Source organism: Argiope bruennichi, chromosome X1, assembly GCF_947563725.1.
Source record: "Argiope bruennichi chromosome X1, qqArgBrue1.1, whole genome shotgun sequence".
NCBI lineage: Eukaryota > Metazoa > Arthropoda > Arachnida > Araneae > Araneidae > Argiope > Argiope bruennichi.
The window spans coordinates 52,508,824-52,532,161 of NC_079162.1; the positions used below are offsets into that span (position 1 = coordinate 52,508,824).

The 23,338-nt window shown below is 28.9% G+C and overlaps 2 protein-coding genes across 4 annotated transcripts in view; one reads left to right on the plus strand and one right to left on the minus strand.

Moving 5' to 3' along the window:
* LOC129958613 (short transient receptor potential channel 5-like) overlaps positions 1–13,691 on the minus strand; it is a 34,582-nt gene extending 20,891 nt beyond the window's left edge. Inside the window, exons 1-2 of the mRNA XM_056071208.1 lie at positions 13,347–13,691; positions 9,545–9,643 (exon numbers count right to left, since the gene is read on the minus strand). Coding sequence (XP_055927183.1) covers positions 9,545–9,643; positions 13,347–13,409 — 162 coding nt within the window. The 5' untranslated portion in view covers positions 13,410–13,691. The remainder of the gene's footprint in view (positions 1–9,544; positions 9,644–13,346) is intronic.
* The window catches only part of LOC129958614 (short transient receptor potential channel 4-like), a 37,339-nt gene continuing 27,682 nt past the window's right edge, over positions 13,682–23,338 (plus strand). Inside the window, exon 1 of one of the 3 annotated variants that reach the window (XM_056071211.1) lies at positions 13,682–13,775. Coding sequence is in view for 1 of the 3 variants with exons in the window: in XM_056071209.1 (XP_055927184.1) it covers positions 21,846–22,037 (192 nt within the window). In the remaining 2 variants the exon portion in view is untranslated. Of the gene's footprint in view, positions 13,779–21,812; positions 22,038–23,338 lie in introns of those variants that run through there. The other 2 variants (XM_056071210.1, XM_056071209.1) reach the window with 2 other exon arrangements.

The window sequence follows — 23,338 nt, forward strand, 5'->3', positions numbered from 1 at the left end:
TATAGAGAGAAAGGAAATAGAAAAGAATATGAGTGATTAAGGGCTTTGAAATATATATTTCTAAAATAACCTAAAGACATGCAAATACAAACAATACAAAGAATAAAACCCATGAGAAAATAATAGATCACTAGATATTTCAGAGTCGTCATGCCCAAATTAGTCTAAACAAAGGGAAATACATCACTGCGATATGTGATTTATAAGTTTATTAACTCACAGATCAACAAAACATCTGCAAAATGTATAGAAAAGTTTAAAAAAATATTATAAGATTTTTTTTGTACAATTATGCTAGTTTACCTTATATTTGAAACTATAAACGAAGAGTTTTGAAAAAAATTAACTAGAAGAGTAAATTTTATTCAAAAGAAAGCATTTATAACGGGTAAAAAAATTATTACAGCTCGGTCTTTTTCCCATTTTGGTATTAACCTTTTAATAACCAATAAAATAAATCAATAAAGATTTGTAAGGTTACGAATAAAAAAAAACAAAAAAAAATCAGTAGAATTTATTTATTTATTTATTGAAATTAGCAGGGTTTTTTTAGGAAAAAAGAAGTTATATAGTTGTGCTTGAAATATTAAAAAAGATCTTTCGTGGTTCAGGAGATTTTTACGGCCTTCTTCTTTTACCTGAGTTCAAATTACTTTTTTTAGCAGTTGACAAGGTTGAATCTCGAGTGCTCAACAGGCGTGAAAAAAGGAAAACTAGGGGCACACGTGAACAATTTTTTAAGAAGTAGATAACTACCACACCGTTTATAAAAATTGCCCTTCACAATTTTATCTGTTTTTCAAGCATTTTATACGACAGTTCTTGGCTAAATTTAGACTGCAAAACTTATCGGATGAATTACTCTGACATCGAATATTCTATACGTTTACCCTGCTTGTTGAACTGGGCAGCAGAAAATTGATTTACAAAACAAGATAAAAACTTCCTTTTTTTTTGAACTTCGGTATGCTAAAAGTTGAATGTCTTCGCTAACATTGGTTATTAATTCAAGTTTCTAAGAATAAAACTATTCAAATTTTGAAGGAAATTTCTTTTAGAAATTATTTCAGACACATTTACTAATTCTTGAGTTAGTGATGGTCAGAGCATAGTTCAGAATGTGATATAAGTACAAAAAAAGTAAGTGTAAAACATTAAGCATAGTATATTCGACAATTTGGTACTGCATCAATCCTAAACAACAATCCTTTTATAGTTCAACACCGTCAGAAAGGCATTAAAGTACTGTATGCGAATTTCTGTAATCTTGATGCTATATAAATAATAGGATTTTGAATATATATTACATTATTTTCCACACAGTTTAACACATTTTATAATATTCTGTGTAATAAACATAGGTTTTGCAATAAAAATGTGTTTTTAATGAACTTCTACTAATTCAGCGCTTTCCTTCATTCGGCAATTCTCTGGTCTGATCTTTGCCGGTTTAATTAAGAATGAATTTGTGATATAGATGTACCTTCCGTTTTAAGACTAACTAGCAAACTATTGCAAGGAAGAGTCCGGAACATTTAAATGGCAGTAATTCTGCAGACATATCTTTTAGCAACAAATAAGTAAATATATAAAATTTGCGTTGTTCGACATTTATATTTAATTTTTAAGGTATTCTTTAATTCAATTTATAAAACATTCTTTTTGATGTAATTACGAATTAATTACCATAATATCAACTTCTATATCTAATTGTGAAATATCTAAAATTCAAGTACCTCATTCGACCATAAAACCAGAAAAATGAAAAGACATGTCAGTTAAATGACCTACATCTAAGCAACGGTGGCCATTGTTAAAAAAATTTTAATCACATTTGTGACAGTTTACTTCAGATTTCACTTAAAAGTTGTTGTCGTTATCTGTTGCTTCTTCACATCCTTTGTTTCTTCAGCAAATTATAGAATTCAAATATGTGATAGATATATTCGTAACTTAATTAAAAGCATTTTATCAGTTCAAAATAAGTTTATTCAAGAAGAAAACATAAAAACTACAAAATCACAATCTAAAAATTTTCCACGTGAATATTTAAATTCTATAATCGTATATAAATGAATATTTTAAAATAAATTATATCATGTTAAATAGCCATTTAAATTCAGATGACCTCGCTTTCGAAAATTCCACTAAATAACACAAACTTCTTGAAAGAGAAATGACTCAAATATAGTAATACAATAACTTTGGACACTTTATTATATGCATTACACGTATTCCGGAAAAGAAAAATTAGTGAATAACAGCAATTATTTCATTTGATTTAAAAATATATAAATCTACGAAAGAAACTTATCTTGTATCAAGCAAGTCTGAAAATTAAAATAATATTTAACTCTCTGTGTTATTAGAAATTGCATTAGAGCTATTGTTTTGCACATTATCTGACAAAGTAAAAATCATAATGATCTTAGTCAAGTTTTAAAATTTTAATCTTCTCAAAAACTTAAACAGGTAATGGAAAACTCTATTCGTCATAAATTAGCACTCAAGGTTTACATTTAAGGATAAGACAAATTTATTTGGCACTGGCTTCTTTCGTTATCTTTTTCTATGAATTATGGAAATTGGATATGCACCATTGCATTCAAATTTGTGTTACAATTAAGATGGAATCAATTCATGCGACGTCATAGTCACATGTTGAGCGTAGCCACAAAATGTCTTATAACATCAAATTGCAAGTTGTCTTATACGAAACAATAAAGACTTCATCTCTTTTCCTGCAGAAATGTATGTAAAAAAATAGGATATGTGCCGCATTTGTATCGAACATAAATTGACAAATTAACAATTTTATAGAGAAAATTTTATTTTAGGTAATATCTTAAACTTCTAATTTCTAGACGCGATATAAATGTATTATCTTTTATTATGCGACATAAGTTCACTATTTATAAAATTTTACAAGAAATAAATTAAGGCAGTTGTCGGGACCAACAAAACAAAATAACCAAAAACGTTTATTTCAAACATTTATCAAAAACATTTATTTAAGCGTACAAATGAAGTAGAAATTAAAAAGATATGTTATAATTTTATTAGAAGAATTACTACTGGTATTTCTTCTGATTCCGCAAGGAAGTTTTAAAAAAACTATGCATACGAAGAGTTCACAAATAACGAGATCTTATAATTCTTCTAGGATAGATAAATAGATCACTCTGTATTTTATGAATATATCTGTCTAGTTGTCGGCATGTTAACTACCGCTCTTGGAATTTTAATATGAGGTACATTTTTTTCACTTGCCAAAATTAAATGCTTTTGAAGTACTAGAAGTGCAATTATCTTTTTATTATTAAAGTGTCTAGATTAAATCAAATATATAAAACAATCTGGTGAACACAAGTCTAATCCTTATCTCCTCGAAAAACGCATTTCAAAAAATGACGTTGAAATGTGTTGCAAAGAGTTTCCATCAATTTTTAGACTATTGGAATAATCTAAAAATTGATGGAATTTTTAGATTATTCCGCAATTTACCTACAATTTCAGCGCAGCTTTTCAAAATAGTAATTTTTAAGACGAAGCATGAAAGTGCTTTTCCCCTTTTCAAGTGAATGGAAGACTGAATCTATGGTCCGAATGGGATAGAAGGATAAAACTATTTACATGGCAATAACTAAACATCCAGACTGTTCAATAAGAGAATGATCAATTTCGATTGGAGAGTAAATTTGTAACGGTATTTTCTTGCATAGTAGAAAAAAGAAAATTTAAGGAAAAGATTAAACACTTTTCTGCAACCATTTCATTTCATCCTTTTTCATAGAAAATTGTTGGAATCCAGTTATATGACAAATGACAACTATAAAGCTCGTATTGAAACACACTGAATTCTCAGTACTGTTACACTATCACCTACAAAACAATAGATGTATTTTGATTCCAGTTTTGTCAGTAGAGAGACCTAAAAAATATTTCTCTGCATAGCATTAAACTTGTTCCCAAAGAATATTTCAGCAACAAAACAAAGACTTAAAAAATTCATTCTTAAAGATTTTTATAAATTCTGAGTACATTTACTCAGCAAGTTTCCAAAATATCGGCCATTTATTTCAATATGAGTAAAGACAAGCTTTCTCCTATTCTAAAATAACTGTTACTGATTCCTGAATGACAAATTACGGATTACTGAAACATTGATGTTAATGCAACAGCAATAATTCTGGACATCAAAATATATTGTTATTAAAAGCTGCATTCGGTAGTATTTCTTTTCAGGTATTGAATAAATAAATAAAAAGGGACCCGGACAGCGTCATATATCAGAACCAATAGCAATGCCTACAAAAACCTGTCAACCGAAAAAAAGAAGAAGAAGAAGAAAAAAAAAACATGAAAAAATGATGTTTCACTAGAAGTACTGCATGTTGCCTCATGCAGTTGAAATAATCTCTTCTACTCGTATATTCAGTGATGGCGCTCTGATACGGAGTTGATTTAAAAAAATTCGAAAAACAGGTTTGCGTTCGAAAACAAAGGATGATATTTCGAAAGCATGCTGTAATTGCATCCGCCACTTATTAAACCTCCTAAAGATAGCAGCTTTAATTTTCGTTGTCCTTCTATTATTTTGTAATTGAATTTTTAATTATTAGGATATAAAAAAGGAGTACGTTTTCTTTTACCTTCAGCATGTATTTACAGTTCAAAGGATTACTTATTTTGCACTATGTAGGGCTATTTTAACGAATTCGAGGACCCTGACCTAGAAAAATTAGGCACTCCATGAATACTAATTAGAAATTTGAATCCCAATTTCCTAACAAAAATATTTTATAACAAAATAATTGTGAATCAAATACAAAAAAAAAAATCGCTTATTCAGTGATTAACGCTTTAGAATTTTGCCAATCTGTACCTTCTTCTAAATAGGATTTTGTAGGTCAGTCAACTTCTACCACTTCTCAGTACATACTCGAAATGTTATAAAAGTTGCATTACTTAAAAAATTATTTTTTCTTTTCTATTCAAAATAATTATTTAATACAAAAATATGGTATTATATTTAATATTTCAGTTAATGTTATACACATTCACAATATAAGCAATATTATTGCACTTAAAATAATCGCACAATCATCTGTAATACAAAACACAATTTTCGTTAATGAGACACTCTATAGTGCGATAAAAGAACTAAATCTGTTGCTCTAATGTGATAGATATCACTGTGAAACTACATATATTATCATTAATATTGCAGGTAATTTGTATTGTACATATCGTTTAGGGATTTCTCACTGATTGATGCTTTTTAAATATTTTTTAAGTAAATATACATGTTGATCGAAAAACAGGGGGGAAACAGAAATTTTCGCCAGGAGAGGACGGCGAAAGGATTAGTAGTTTTCAAAATTCGAATTTGTGCTTTAGAAAAGTTTTTCTCAACCGACTGAAACCAAATTTGATATATTTAATTCATTGCGTTTTTGAATTATCGCCTTTACATGTTTCTGAAATTGCAGACGGGCAGACAGTCAACCCATAGTTGGATTTGGCTCGAAAGTTGACAGGTGTTTACACAGGAGATGCTGAATCTGTCCACCGAATTTTATCTATCTCGCTCTCTTCGTTTTGTCATTACAGTGTTAACTTATATTCGTATAGCTGGACAGACGGACTTCCTCTGAACAGATTTTACTCAAACTCTGAGAGAAATGTGCAGATATGGTGTAAATGCCGTATACGAAATTTCAATCTTCTAGCTCATATCGTTTTTCAGTTATCTTTGTCACAGACAGATGGACATTTTCTAAAAATGTGTTTCTCGAATTGAGGGAGGTCTAAAACGTGGCGATTCGTTAAAATCAGGGTTCGAATTTTTTGAACGATTGCTATACTTTCTGTATACTACGTATACGAGAAAGTAAAAACAAAGGCTGAAACGAAATTCCCACCCTATTGCCACAAATATTGCTGCCACGAGATATAAAGAATTTTTTAGAAAGTCACTAAAAAAATTGCAACTACTTTCCATGAGAGAAGATGAAAGGACATAAAAAATATAAAAGATGCTTGCACTGATATTTACATTTGTTTCAAATGTTAAACGATTATCTATGTTACATATGGTCTCCATTCTTTTTGTTCATTAAACATTTTTAGAAGAAGATAAATGATGTAATCGGCTTGCAACTATTGCTTCTTTAAGGAAATAGTGATAGTTATTCTTTAAAAATGTCTACAGTAAAATTAAGTTTATGCTCTGTTAATTAAACAAACGAGCAATCGAACTTAAAGAGCTGAAATCATTCGCAATACTTCTTTCATTTTAAATTGATTCTTCAATAATAAAATGTACAAATGAAAATTAATGAGGTGCTGATTTAAGCCGATTATATCACGCTCTTATTAAATCATGTTGCATTTAAAAGCTTTAACGGCATCATTAGATTGATACTACTTAGGAAATGATTTAAATGGATCCAATTAAACTCAGATTAAGTTTTCTTGATTCACTGATTTCATTTTGATATTGCTATAGATTTTTTGTTTAATAAAATGGGATTATAGAATGTTGGTATGGATTATGAAATTGATAAAATTTTAATAATTTGGAATAGTGCCCATTTGCTCCGTTATTTGTTAATTTTAATTTTAATTTGATTTAGATTAATATCGTATTTGAAGATACTTGAGATTTATTTAAGCTAACACTACTGATATATGATCAGATGACCAGAACAACAAAATCCTAGATATATGTAGGACAGTATGATAATATTTCACTGTATTTTCTCTAGGATTGATGATAAAATTAGAAATTCTGATACATAAGAAATTAACGAATAAAATTGTTAAAATGAAACATGAACAAAAAAATCTCCGAAAACGTTTACAAAATAAGAATGACATTTTAATATAAAAATTTGTCTTATATTAAAAATGAAAAATAATATTCTAGTAGAATTAAATAACAAAAAAAAAATATTGCATTAAAAAAGACAGAATTATCCAAAAGTTTCTAATTGCCGAAAAAAGTTCGAGCATCACCTTTATAAAATTACTACAATAACGTCCATTAAAGAGGTTCATTATTGGCTGTTTCAGCCTAAACAACGGCGAAAATTGAAACAGTTAATTCCAAGTATCTGAACATGGTTCTGCGTGAGGATATGCTAATCAGTCGTCACATTATTTCCGGTGAATAAACAGCTGAGATGAGGATATGATTTCATGCGCATGAATTCGGAACTCTAAAGGTCAGCATTTCAATTGGACTGAATCATCCGAAACCATGCATAATGCAGGTTGGTCAGTGGATCTATTTAGCAACAGAAGGGGCACAACAGAGAATGATTGATTTAAAACCAACCCGCCGCTTCTCGTCATTTCACTATTTCTGTCATTCCGCGTTATTTCCGGAGTTATATCATTCAAGATTTATTTTAGTAGAGCACTAGTGAAACGAAAATAGGTTTAATGGAAATCTAGAGCAGACATTAATGCAATAGAGGACAAACAGCTATTTCAGAAAGTATTATTTAAATTCACAAAAAAATAGTTAGAATTCAAACTTTAAAATTAAAATTTTCTCGCTTTATAATTAATGGAAGTTTTAGATTTTTTTCTTTAATTTGTAGATGCCATTTGAGAAAAATCTAAACTACCTCTTGTACTGCTATTAAATATTTTCGTTAATGGCTGTACAATTGCTAACCTACCATAATAATAATAACCCTGGTTAACCTACGTCAATATAATATCCCCTGCGTATGAACTGGTATAGATGATGTACTGCTACAGCATTAACAATACAATTTGTTCTCTGCATATGAAAAGGTACACATGTTGTAACAGTACAATTTGTTCTCTGCATATGAAAAGGTACACATGTTGTAACAGTACAATTTGTTCTCTGCATATGAAAAAGTACAGATGCTGTAGCAGTACAATTTGTTCTCTGCATATGAAAAAGTACAGATGCTGTAGCAGTACAATTTGTTCTCTGCATATGAAAAAGTACAGATGCTGTAGCAGTACAATTTGTTCTCTGCATATGAAAAAGTACAGATGTTAAAGTACAATTTGTTATCGTCTGAATATAAACAGTTCCAGATGCTGTTGTAGTTTTCCCTCTTGCTATGAGAAACAACAGCTAATGCACCAAAAGAATTTTCCGTTCTACATACATGATGGTTTAAACGTTGTACCCGTAAATCATTCCTTTGTATATGCATTGGTACAAATGCTGTGTCATTAGAATTTTCCCTTCTGATTAAGAACTGATAAACATGTTGTGCTACTATGATAATTAAATTTCATTTTCACCATGATACTTATCTGTTTATTCCATAATCGTTTTGAAAGTAATTTTGTTCTATTTTTCATAGCCACTATATGTGATGATTGAATTTACTACAAGTGAGGAAAAACAAGAAAATCCACACGGCTAGGATCACAGAATATTTTTCAATAACACGGGAAGAACGAATAACGAATACCTTTTTGAGTCTCCTGAAAATGGCACTGAGATTTTTCAGATTTTATCTAAAAGTACACAAATAAATGATTCTCCTACACAATTTAAAAATTTATCTCTTCAGCTTTAAATCTGCTAATTACAAGTACACATATGCTTCAAATATTTATACACATTTAAAATATGCATTTTTGATTTATAATATTTAGCTGATGATTGGAAAATAATTTCAAATAAATAGAAAACGATTACATAATAAAATTCAATTAATTTAATCATGAATTCAGAATGTTCTTACATAAATATTTACAATCAAAATACGCTTTAACCATTGGCAGATTTAGGCAATTTGCGGCCCTATGTAGTGTACATTAAGAGATTTCTCTTAATAATTTTGATAACTGATCAATTTAATTCCGAATTTTAACACATTTTTAATTTAATAAACATATTAATGCCTGATTTTAGTTAATTTTTTTATTTTAATAATTTCGTAAAATAATTAAAAAATTGTTGACAATTTATGAATATTCCTATTATGAAAAACTGACGAAAGAAGTACAATTGTTAAAAACTTAATTATGATTATTAGAAAATAATTTTCTTTCTTACAATTGAAAACATTTGTTAATTATATCAGAATATAAGAAAATAACTTCAAACAAATATAACATTAAAAAATATTATTTGACAAGATCTATCAAGTGGAATATAATAACATGTTCAGTTAAATGAATAATTAATATTCCAATGTAGTATAAACAAATAGTTAACTGTACTGTTTTAATAATGATTTTAGTAATTCAATATAAATATACGGCCTGCTATTTTATAACCCATAGAATTTGTAGCTTTTTTTACAGATTTATTTATTTGACAACTAGACTAATAAAAATTTTAATTGACTTATTTGCGGCCCTTTTAACTGCCTAATCGGCCTAGCTGGTAATCCGCCGCTAGCTTTAACACATTCGCTACAGCAAGAGGCATCAAGACACTCTTTGTTTTGATTTTCTCAAAGAAAACGTGTCTCGACACACTGAGAGAATAAATAACACACTGAGAGAGCTCACTGAGAGAATAAAACATTCTTACCTGTAAAAATTCTTTTATACTGCCTATATCTCCAGTCTGTACGAGCCATAGGAACTCCCTCTCTTCTTCACTCAAATAGTCTTCAACATGACTCGTTCTCTGTTTAAAAAAACCAAATTTACACTTGCGGCAAGCTGTCTTCAAATTATCACTTTTGTCCAACATTTCAGTAGCGGATACATAGCATAGAGAATTCTAACATAGTGTGCGCATGAAAAGCAACTAACAGAGCAAAGAACACGATTAGAGTGCAATATTTGGTCAAAAGAGCGTGACTCGACGTAACGACTTACAAGTAAATCCTTGCCTTGGAACAAGATTGCAGTTCGTTGATCATGCGATTCGATATGAATGTGAACGCATAAAAGAATTATACATACGGACATTGGATAGACTTTCACTTAAAAAAGTCATAATCTATTATAATCCAAATGTAAATAACAATGTTACATGTTGCTCGATGCGACTAGAAGATTCATTTGGCTTCATTCATCCGTAACACAACAATTATAATCTTAGGAAAACTCTTTATTGAAAAAAAAACTGCCGTTAATCTGTGAAAATTTAAATACAGTTTTATTTAGTTTATTTCAGATGATTCAGAAAGCAATTTTCTGGTAAACGATTGCTTTGTTTTTAAAGTTCAGCCCTGCTAGTTTAAACAATTTTCGGCTTGGAAATTTTTTAAGCCAACAAAGATTATTCGTGAAGAACACAGAAACTCGGAGTGTAAGATTTAGTCTCAGTTGTCGAATTATTAAATTCCTGGAAATTCTATTTCATCTGATGTTTAATTCAATAACAAAACTTGTATACTTATCTTCAAAAGCTCAGTGAGTCATTTCAGGTTATGAAATCAAAAAACTTGTAAAGATTTGCACTGATGGGTGTTTTATAATCTGTAAATATATTTTAAAAGGATGGGTAAATGTGCCATCATACAAGTATATTTACCCATCGACCCATGGACAAAGGTAGGTCAAGCAGCATACTAAAATAAGTAATTTTCATTATAAAACATGTAATCTGACACTCAAAGGGTGACATGTATCGGGAGATGGACCCTTTTTCGGAGAATTTCAAAATACTCATGAAGAAATTATGCCGATATAAAAATCCTTGGGTCTTATACCGTTATAAGAAACGGAGTGAAATATTAGATGCAGATATCTTAAAGTGCTTACTAAAGAATGATTAGAAAAACTATTGTTCAGCTGTCGGATTCAATGACAAAATTTCAAATAGCAACATTTTTTTTTCATTATTTATTGGAATGTAGTCTTCACAATAAAAAAAAATTATAGACGATATCGGAATAGTACTTGTAGCATGAAAAACGGTAACGAGACAAAGGAAACAAAGACACAAAAAAAAGCAAATTTTTCAAGTGTATACAAACTGCCATCGCTACGAAGGTGGGTCTTGCATATCAGCAAAGTTTTTTTAATTTTATTTTTTATGATCAAACTATAATTTACTAATAAATAGCCGGATGTTAAGTCAGTCTCTGGATCAAAATCCCATGATGTGTTGTAAAAACTATTTGTTTCTGCATGCATGATCTACTTTTAAAGTTTGTCTCAGAATGTTTGAAACACCCTGCAAAGATTGCGATTCTGTCTACATATATGACACACTATTTCTAGAATTACTTTAAAATTTCAAACAGGAGTCTTTAAACAAATCTGCATCTCTTTGTACATTAAAATATGCATGGTGAATGCTTTTTTAACAGATTTTCAAACTGCAAGACAGAAGGTGGAGTTACGTGGATGAGTTTTTTGGTAGCAAAAAACTTAGCCATTTAAGTTTGTCAGATTCCACAAAATTCGGAAGTAAAAACATCAATAATTCAAAAAGCAATATTTATTTGAAACATCTATGAAAAGTTTATAAATGAATTTAAATTTGACTTCTTTAAGGTTTAAGGCTTCCATTTTTAAGTAGATGAGTCATACAAAAATTTAGTGAATCGAAAGGATTTTAAAATGATTTGCAAACGATGTAAAATGAAAGATGTAAAAAAGTTTAAGCTCTGTTTGAAAACATCCTATACGATTACGACGTTAGTCTCATTTTAATCCTCTTTAATTCTTATTATCAGCCCTCAATGAAAGGAATTAAATTTAATTGAGTAATTAAATTAACTATCTCGAAACCAAATGAAAATAATGAGCACTGAAATTAATGTGTGTGGTGTTTGCATTGGTCTAATTAGTGCTAAACAGAATATATTGCTGTCATAAAAATGCAACTCAGTTCACTGAGAGTTTTAAAATAATTAATTTTTGTTCTAAATCCTGGTTTTTTAATGGTTTAGGTGAAGACCTATAAAATAATTTTGAGAACCAAGTTCTCTAACTTACCATTGTTTTTCAAAGTAAAATTGTATACACTCGATATAGTATATATATTTATTAACAAGCTAATGTAATCCCGTAAGATCCATTTTAATTCTTTACACAAAGTTTACTTTAATTTTTAATAAAGTTTATATTGATATTTGTATATTGAGACTATTCTATCCGCTATATAAATTATTCAAATTATTTCCTGCTTCATGACTTGTTTTTTTTTTATCTCAAAGTAAAAAAAAAAAAAAAAAGTATTATGATTCAACAAATATTACATCGAACGTGCATCTTTCAGCTGCAATCTGAGAATAACCTTGAACAAATTTTATCAGTACTCGACAAGGAAGTTAAATTCCATAATTTACAGTAATTTCTTCATTCCCAACTACCGTTAAAATGTCTACATTATTCGAGAAGCGAATTCAGAATTTTCTTGCTCTTTTCTCTATTATTTTTCTAATTATCTGGAAAATATCACAATTTTCTCTTTTTTCATTTTCAGTATAGAAAAATAAATATGAATTATATTTTTCACATATTAAGGTACTTAATATATTAATTACAGCCTGATTTTTTGGTAATAAGGAATTTTTGTTTTAATTACATTTCCAATCAATAACATCTGCATACACAAGTTAGTACAACATTCACATTCAATTCCTTTACGAATTATTTGGAAAAAAAGACATGCTCGTGGAACGACGCTTAAACTTGTTTTAATAATAATTATTTCAGCATGATAAAATAAATGTAATAATTTAATATAGGGGATGCACAGATTACCATAGGATTAAGTATTACTAAATGTGAACTTTTAAAAAATAATATTACACAGTGGAAAAAATTTATTTAAACTATTGTTATTCAGAAAATAGTATAAAATCTAATTCCGAAATTTAGTCTTAAATGAGACTGAAAAATTTGTCAATAGAAAACAATTTTACTGAATTCTCAAAATCATAGTTCTACGAAACAATTTCTATCTTGATGAAATTCAATATTTGTGTCATTGTTAAAAGCCTAGTGAAGCCATTAAGGAGTTCACTGACCTCCAAGAGGCCCTCTCGTACCAGATTATTTTCAAGATAAACAAGCCGGGAATATGATTCATTGTTCAACGCTAATGAAGATTTCCGCAAAGGAATGGGGATTATCTTATTATTTTTATCCCTTCGTCATAAAAAAAAGGGAAAATTCTCATTGAAGTCAATTTCATAAAAACAATAAATGTTTATAAATACATTTCATTAAAATTAACGGAATTACATAATTTTATTAAATATATTGCAACGCGACCAAGCATGATAACTAATATTTTGTACTTGCCCATAAGTTGTAATCATTTAAAAATCTGAAAACCCATTTAAAATACAAAACAAAAAGCTTATAAGCTCTTTAAATTGTTTGTTTATCTTCCCAGGAAAACAGATGGCAGGATTTCCACTTACCTTAGCATCCACTTTGTCGTAAACGTGCTTCCGTAGAAAAATCGGCTCTCCACTTTCATCCATATTACCCTGAACTTGTTGATAAACAAACCTCGAGGCAAAACAGCATGTTCACAGGCGAGAAAAACCGCTATCCAACATTTGAACGCCGGTTGTCGCGAAAGTTACGACATACGCTCAACAAAATGCGTTCTCATTCATGACTGACAGGAAAAAAGTCTTTCGCGACAGTCTGAAATATTCTTAAAGCTAAAAATGTATTCCGACAGGCGGATGGACATTGAAATTCCGAAACAAGTCGAGAACGGAACAATAGAGTGATGTCACTTCCGACAAAATGCTCTTCCAACAGGCGATTACGAGAGCTGATAAGCAAGTGGTCGGATCACCTCCCAAAGGTCGCCTCTTTCAAGAAAAAGAAGTGCGAAGGTTGTATGTATGAATAATTCAGAACGCTTGAAGGGTCAAGAGTGTTTTTTTTTTCTTTCTTTTTTTCTGAAAGTGGTTTTTCCTCTTTCGTTAGTCAGAGGCGCTAATTCAAAGAATAGCAGCGCTTTTGAAACAATCCTAACTAAACAGTAAACATACCTTGTTCTTTATTAAACAAACGATTTCATTCATTTATGCAATGCTTGTCCAATTAGCGTAAATTTGACCTTACACTTATGTACTAATTAGCATCTGAGCGGCTGCCATTGGAGCTTTCATTTTCGCAATTCAGACCAAGCTCTTGGCTTTACTTGTTTATTTATTTATTACTTTATTTTGCTGTCAGGATAACACAATAAAACTAAGCATTCCTTGAATTGATATTTCTAACCATAGCTCAGTGATGTGGATGATATAAGCCTCTTTTTTTGCATAATCTAGTCGTACATTTTCCAGGATTTGAATCAAAATTAATTCTTATATAACAAAGTTTATTTGGAAATGTTTTCTAATCTCAAATAGAATCGAGTTGCATGATTTATTTAAAGAACTTTACAACACATCCTTTTGTCCAATTCGTTTTAATTGATAATCAAAAGATTATTACGAGATCGTCTTCATGCAGAATTTTCTTTAGAGTTCCATTCAAAAACAGATAAAATATTTGAGATCTTTGTGCATTATTCATTATTTTTTTCATCAAATTACAGCATATTTGAATTAATTTTTTAAATTTGTGATGCAATAATTCGATGCACAAAGATGGCGATTATGAGGCCAAAGGAATTTTTTTTTCATTTAGTATTAATGAACAGCTCATGTAAATTAACGTTTTAACGGTAATGCTTAGCGATGTAGATCTGCATCGTATGTTTAAAGCCTGATATCTCTTTATGTAGCAACCTTTGTACAGTGTGTGTGTGTGTGTGTGTGTGTGTGTGTGTGTGTGTGTGTGTGTGTGTGTGTGTGTGTGTGTGTGTGTGTGTGTGTGTGTGTGTGTGTGTGTGTGTGTGTGTGTGTGTGTGTGTGTGTGTGTTTATTTCCATTTTACGAAAACTATTTTATCGTTTCTGAATGCAACTACAATCTTTGACAGTTTATTTCCTCATCTGTGACAATTTTCATTGTTTGCGCGCTATCTGAATACAATTTTATTTCGGCGGGTGTTACGAATTTCGATTATTTTTATAAAAAGTAATAAAAACATACTGGAAACAAGGTAAGAGTAACGAATAATATTTATATTTTTTTATTTATTTATTATATTTTTTTCTATGGATTTATTTATTATTTTTTTATATTTTTTTCTATGGATTTATTTATTATTTTTTTATATTTTTTTCTATGGATGTACGAAAAGACAGCGTTGGTCACTTGCCTAATTTTTCAAACAGATTGAGATGTAAAATTCCTCTATGTAAGGGTACCACAAAGTGGTCATGTAGCAAATGCAATGTTCCTTTATGTTTAAATGCTAAAAATAACAGTTTCGTGAATTTTCATGTTTTGTAATGTAATGAAGTAATTGTAATTAATGATTATTTATGTTTGGAATACTATATTATTGTACGCAGCAGATTTGTAGAACTCAAGGTGGCTGTTCACGATGATGTAGAAATAATCAATATTTTTTAGAAAATTAAAAAAAAAAAAATTCTTATGTGGGTTTTTTTTTATTATTATTATTTCTATTAATACGCCTATCCTCGATTAATGTCAGATTTTATTTATCGGAAATAATAATTCATGCATTTAAGGGCTACTTATGTTTCAATGCACAGTTTCGATTGTTAACATATTCGAAGCCGATGGTAAACTGGATTTCTTTGTCAGCTGCGAGGTAATTCGTTAACTACCATCTTATACATACTGTTCGAATACTAGTATTACTGTAGTAAATGTATGCAATTTGTAGATAGTTGGGATATGGTTTAGATTTTCTTGGTGATCTAACTATAAGAATAATTTGTTTCAAATGAAAAAACAAACATGTGTAACATGGTAGCATAAAATTTTTTTTTGTATCTACCGCCTATCTCATTGATGGCACAATAAAAATTTGCTTCATATTCTACGATTATGTCCACAACCATTCATTTGTTATTAAAAACAATCTAACTCAATAAGTTCTCTAAAAAAATGTACTAAATATATTTACAAAGAGGTCATAAAAAAAAATGCATGAAATTCTGCTACAGAATCATTTTTACATACCATTTGATATCTTTGGATAAGTCAGAAATGTGCATCGGATTTATAAATTAAAATTAAGTAATTCATAGCTGTTAATTTTCAAAACAAAAATTAAACAGAAACTTTAATCTATCGTATGCCCTCTTGAGTTTTAAGGCTTACTCGACTAATAAAATAATATGAACTCATTTAGAAAACAGATGTATCATCTAATTAAACTGTAAAGAATAGCACTGGTGTCTAAGTGCTGATTTACTAATAGCCAATTATAAAATAATTTATAATTAAAAGCTTACCAAAAATGCCATCCCAAAACACACTAGTTGAAAGTTGCGTCTCATCATAACCAAATACGAGTATTGCTCAAGTAAATTTAATTTTATGATACACGTGCGTGAGAAAGGGATATAAAATGCGAGTGGTTTCGAAACAAGTTCAGCAATAAATATCGTACAACATATGCCACCAACGAGATAACTAGCATACGGAAAAGAAATTCCGATTTAATTCAGGTTTGACTATACGGAATACCATTTTATCCAGATAACAAATTCCTAAATGGTAATTCATTGCATTAAATGCAGAAAAAGTCTTTTTGAAAAATCCTTATAATGAATCTAGATATTTTGTGGTCAACGACAATGCTCATCATGAGGCCCCCTTTTTCAATTAGACTGGTCAATTTTGTTACACATTTCTATACATCTTTAACTTAAAAGTATGTAAATGGTCCTTTTTAGGCTGTTTTTTTTTGTTTGTTTGTTTGTTTGATTGTTTTTTTAATGTATATCCTATGCAGGATCCACGTTCATACGCAACATTATTTAATTAAACGCTAAATGTTTATAAATATGGTAATAACTAAGTGAGCATAAAGAAATAGAGAGAACCGGGACCATTTATACTTTATAAAGTGTTGAAATTTTCTTAATATTTTATAATTCGCCAAACGGTATTTTTATTACAAATTTAGTTATTTGGCAACTAGGTTAATAAGATCTTTCGATATGTTTGGGTCTCTCTTCAGCCAAAGGGCTCTAGGCAGCTGCCTAATCTGCCTAGCCAGAATTCCTCCACTGTAACTTCATTGAAATGTTAAAATCTATACACGAAAACACCAATTAATAACGCCTGCCATGCTACATTTTAAGAGAAAGATCAAACCACAAAAATAATTATAATCTAAACCTAAAAAATTCTATAAGATAAAATGTTTATCTTATAATTAAGACTACAATTTAACAAAAACACAGTTTTATTATTATATTAATTGTCTTTATTTTAATTCTTTTCTAAGTCTAACTTTAGATTATAATTCATCATTACAAATATTATAGCATCTTGCAGACACGTTTTTTAATTCACTACGGAGCAGCGCCTCTGGTATAGAATTAATTAATCGATCAATTAAGGTCAGAAGATATTAAAATAGTATATTGCCATTAAAAATACATAAATGTACAAAATTTCAAAACTCTAGTACATCAAAAAGAAAGAATGAAATCGGGTACAAAATTCCCTCTTTAACAAGCATGGGACAATTAAAGTTAAATAAAAGTATTTAAAAGATGGTTGTGAAAATATATGATAGTCTTATTGTCTCTATATTTTTCCCTATGTTATCTAGATACATTTTCGAATTTCTTATCCCTTAAATTACCTAAACCTTTGATATTCATCACTTTTTTTATTAAACATGTTTTTCGAAACAATTTTTTAATGAATTTTAATTATTATAGAATATGAAAAATTCGTTTGTATTCTTTTTAACTCGTGAAACAATGTGTTCAGTTAAATCAAATTAATCAATATTTATGAAGTTTTAATTAAAAAAAACTGCTATATATACATGTAAAAAGGAGTAAATGCCACGAAAACTGTGAAATCGTGTATTAATTAGGATTAAGGAATTTTTTTGATTAGGATTAAGGAAAAATAATCATAATCTTCATCGTTCATCAGAATCTGTGCTAAGTGGATGAAATAAATAGTTTTCGGTATACTTGAGCTTTAAATTATCTTCATTTCCAAGCGTGGTTATTCATCTTACATCAACATAATAATCTGTATCCCGCTATAAGTCAATAACGCTCCTGTATTAAATATCAAATCCAACTAGCACGAGTGTTGTCCTAACGATTTTCTCATATGCTAACACAAATTGTGTTATCACATATTTTCTTTCCTGTATTATGTCATGACTTTCATAAAACAAGAAAGGAAACTGAATATAAATTTTGTGTATCTTATTTTCAATTAATTGGATCCCATATTTAACGATGTTTACAAGGTTGGTCGCGTGACCACATGTCCAATACCGGTCATCTAAGTTGTTCCGCTTTGGTGTTACGCAATCACATATTCGCATATATATGTAATAATTTCAAATTAGCTATGTTTTAAAACTAATCACTCTAACCCCTGCTTAACTGTGACTTTAATTTCGAAGTGGCGCGAGCTATTAATTTTCCCGTGAAATCAAAAGGCTAAGGTCTGCAAATTCCTTCTAAAATTATACAGGAACAAAATTCTTCATCACGCTATCCTTTTCACCTTTTCTGCTTACATATTCGGTTCGCCGCTCTACGACTCGCCATGGCTTGGACATGTGGTGGTAACATTATAAGCCAGTTAACAACTTCCGGAGAAGAGTGTACACTTTTGTCTAGTGGCTTTGTTACTCGGCTATGAACCCTAACGTTGCAAGTTCGAACCACAACTTGCACAGACAAAAAAAAATCTCGACGAAAGATAAAAATTAGACTATATCCATAAAATTATAAAGAATGAAAAGCAAAAAGATATATAAAGAATATATATCTACAATTCTAATTATAAATTTATAAGCTTGATTTCATTCTATTTATTTGTATGCGTTTTGGAGTTGCTGTGTTCACATGGATATGACTGGATAGTAAGTAAACTTTAGATAGAAAGTTTTCATCCAAATTTCGATAGAAATCTGCAGATTTGGTGAAAAAGTTATACACAAAATATGTAGCCTGTAACTCTTTGCATTTCTGAGTTACCTTCTACACAAACTAACAGACAAACATTTTTTTTCCCTCAAGATGGTATTTGAATGTGATGATTTATCAAAATCGCTAAGACGATTCTTTTTTTTTTTTTTAATACAATACTTTCTTTTTCTGTACTTGATGCACGAGTAAGTAAAAAGGAACAAAAGTAGTAAGAAAGTTCTTAAAATCCTACAATTAAAATAAAATATTAGAATTATTTCCAAGCATAGCAAAAGAATATGAATGATTGTAAGAATCATTTCCATTTCAGAAGTAACAATGTTCTGTTTAACATTAAAATATAAATTAAAAATGCATTTCAAATTGCATAAGGAAATGTGTCCTTATTTCTAGGGGATTTTTTTCCCTTTTAGTAATCAAATGCTTCTAGGTGAAATTTATTATTGCAAAAAATAATCAGCGTTTTCTTACAAAGCAGATATTCTTATTGTGAAGCTGAATTAACAACAATCTTTTTTGGTAGTACATGTTTATTCAGCTGTGATGGATGGAAACCCGCTTCTCATATTTTTTAAGAATGAAGCGTTATAAATTTTATTTTAGGTCAATAATACTGTTGAAAAAAAGTGTTATTGATTAATTAAAGTTAAAATTAAAAAAGCCTGATTGAAAATAAGAAGAAAAAATTGAACAGTTATTTATTAGAAAAAATAAGACAAAATCTTGGGTAATGTATTTTCAGTAATTATTTAAATGTTGAAAATTGTATTTTATTAGCAACTCATTTGATTTAAAAAATTGGCAATTAAACCAACAATTAATTGAAAATTATTCTTTTCTTTATTTTTGTAAAACAAAATTTGAAAATGATATCATTTAAAGTTGCGAACTTTTTGTGTATAAATAAAAGCTCCCTCTGAAAAAAAAATGTGGCTTTAAAACCAATAAAAATTATCCCCTTACAGTATACTAGACCTGTTACAATACCTTGATATAGAATTATGTTATTTTTCCTCTACAAGACAATACAAACTCCTAAATTAGTAGAGAAGTAAAATGTAACAGTGTGATAATGGATTAAATATCCATTAAACGTATAAAATTAAGAAAATATTTCATATTTTTGTCATCACTGTTCAGTTCCATTATAGTAAGAAAAAAAAAGTAAGATTACACCACAACCACAATGCAAGAAAATAAACAGGCTTTTAATACATAAGCATATATCTGTTTTATAAAATTACCAGAAAAGTCTCGAAATTAAGACTATAAAACATGTTTTTAATACATAAATATATACATGTTCTATAAAGTTGTCCTGATAGGTTAGAAATGATTTATTTATGATTATTTTTAAATGAAACAATATGCATACATTATTAATGTGAAAAAACAGCAAATACTCTTATAGTATGATGCAAATCTCGCTATTACTGTTCTTCACTCACCATCGTATTCATTTTGTAAGTAGTTTAAAAATCGTATAGAAAAATACCACAACTTTTCGTTAAATGATTAACTTACAGTTCAAAAATAATGTACGAATTATTTCTTCTCTATATAAATGACATTCATTTATGCTTTAAGAATACGTGAGATGGAAGACACACAGTTTATTTTCGGTAATTGGGAAAATAAATACAGCAGAAAGAAAACAGCAATAAATTTATTGAAGCAATTTTTAAAAACGCGCTTTTATAAGCATACTAAAAGGTAGAATTTTTATATTTTTAATTATTTTCTACTTTTTTTTATTTTATACTTTATTATGATCAATATTAGGGAACCTCGAAATCATCTTTTCTTTTCTTCATTACCAGGTGACGCCACTGGTATTGAATCAAAATTTAACTACATTAAAGGATTAAAGGCGACATTGCCGACAAATATTTAAATAGTGAGTTATCATCATCACATTGGTACAAAATTTCAAAATTCTAATTCATCAAGGTGGGAGTGAAAAATCATAAAATTCTCTATTTACAAAGTCAATGTAAATAAAGGAAAGTAAAAATTGTTATATAAATGACAGAGTAATAAAATTAAAATATGTTTGTAATGTTATTTATATATATATATATATATATATATATATATATATATATATATATATATATATATATATATATATATATATATCATACTAAATTTTTAGATAGAAAACTCTCAATAACATGCAAATTTATTTTTCATAAAATGCAATTTGCATACATGGATAAAGTAGAAAAGAGTTAAATACTTCGATTATTCTTTAAGATTCTTACCTTTTCTGTCAATCATCATTATATCCATTTTTTCAAAGTAATAAAAAAAATGTGCGAGAAATACAAAGCGATTTTTCCTTTATTGTTTTAGTTGTACTGAAAATTAAAATATCAAAAACAGGCAATTCGAAAACCCACCAAGAAAATCACCCGATCTCCTAAGCGACTTCTCAACATACTTCATGGATTAAATATGCTTTCGTTCTTTCCTTCTTACTTCTGAAAGATTGTCACTGGTTTGACAAAGCAACTTTGAAATGGAACTATGTAATTTCAAATCTTATTACAATAACTGATAACGTCGGTTGCAAAAGAAAAGTTAAAATATCGAGAAATGCTTCTTGTTTAGGCATGTTGATTTACTTTTAAATTAATAGTTTGAACTTCTGTTAAATCAACACAAATTCTGCATCGTCACAGCATGATGATAAGAAAACAATTGTATCACATAAAGCTGTCATAAATCAACAAGCTACAAGAAAATGCCTATAATTTTCAATATTATTTCCATTATTCTTAATCAAAACAAAATATCATCTTATCTTAGAAGGTAAGCAAAGCACTTTATTAAGTCAACACTGAATGTGTGAAACGCTTTAGCACCTTTCTTTTACTTCAATACTCAGAAAAGAATGGCTGAGTCGGAACGGCTCCTCTTAGACGACAACAAAAATTCTATGAGTAAAAGTTCTGCCAATATGGATTCCCATTCCCTGCCATATCACAGAATGAGTTTTGTAGACGATATTTTAAGTCCTACAGAGAAAAAATTTTTGAAGTTAGTTGAACAAGGAGACATCGATGGGCTGAAAAATTTGCTAAAGGTAAGTTACATCATCATATCTGACATATCACAGAATGAATTTTAAAGATATTTTAAGTACTACGGAGAACAAAAATTTGATCGAGCGTGGGGACAATGATTGGCTAAAAAATTTGCTGATGGTAACTTATATTATTTTATTATTTGGCTAAGTCACTCGATAGATTTTAAGGCAGAACCTCTTATATTTTTTTCGCTAGCGAAACTATTTCGGTTGAAAAAAAATTCGTAACTGATATCAGTAAAAAAAAAATGTTTGTTTCGAAAATAAAGTTAGAATGAATAAAGAAATAAAGTATTAATTAATCAATTATAGTTAAACTGTTTTTTACTAAAAATAGCTTTTTGGCAAATTTTAGGTCTAAAAGATTTTCATGTTGAAAGAGAAAAGAAGGTCTTAAATATTTTTTTAATAATAACTTCCTTTTTATATGGAAAGTTTTTTCGCATTAATTGCTATGATGTCGTAGTTTGAAAATAAATTAGAAAATGAAACTTTAATTTTTGCCAACAATTCAAAAGTTCTGTTAAAATTGTTTTATTGCAGATTTTAAGGAAGTCTTTATGTCTGGAATATTTTCTTAACCATTTTTAGTTATAGCTGACATTAGAGTTTTCGCGGCCCCAAAATTGTTTTATGTAAATTCGCTTCACAACGCACTATTAAAAAGGCACCGCTCTAAGCTTTCATTAATATCAGTGTTCTTCATAAAAATTATCATTGTGAAGATGAATATTATCTTCATACTGATATAACCTTATTTTTCAGTTTTAACAATATATCATTCCACTGTATTGTTGCCCAGTTATGCCCCTTTCATAGAATTTTGATATTAATTAATAATTTCCAAAGAGTTTTCTGCGTTTCCAAAATTCATTTCGTTGTCTTTAAAAGTGGAATTTTATTCTTTTGAAGATGACATTTTATTCTAATTATCTTTTCTCATTTTGGTTTAAGAAGTTAACCTAAATTTTAAATTTTAACCTTTCAATAATATTTTTTCTCTTTTGCAACTTCTAATGAATTTAGAAATTACTAAACAATACATTCCCTAATACCGTTTCGTGCCTAAAATATATGTTCTCAGATTTAAAGGGCATTTAATTTTGTATCAAAATCATTTATTCTTTCTGTTATTGGCTTCAAAAATGAATTATATCTTTTTTTTTCTTTCCATGGTTTCGCATCCTTCTAATGAAGAACACTACACGTTGACTTTAATTATTTATAACTACAGAATAGTTAGAATTAAAATATCCTTGTTTAGAGCACAAAACCAATGGCCATAAAAACTTTAAAAT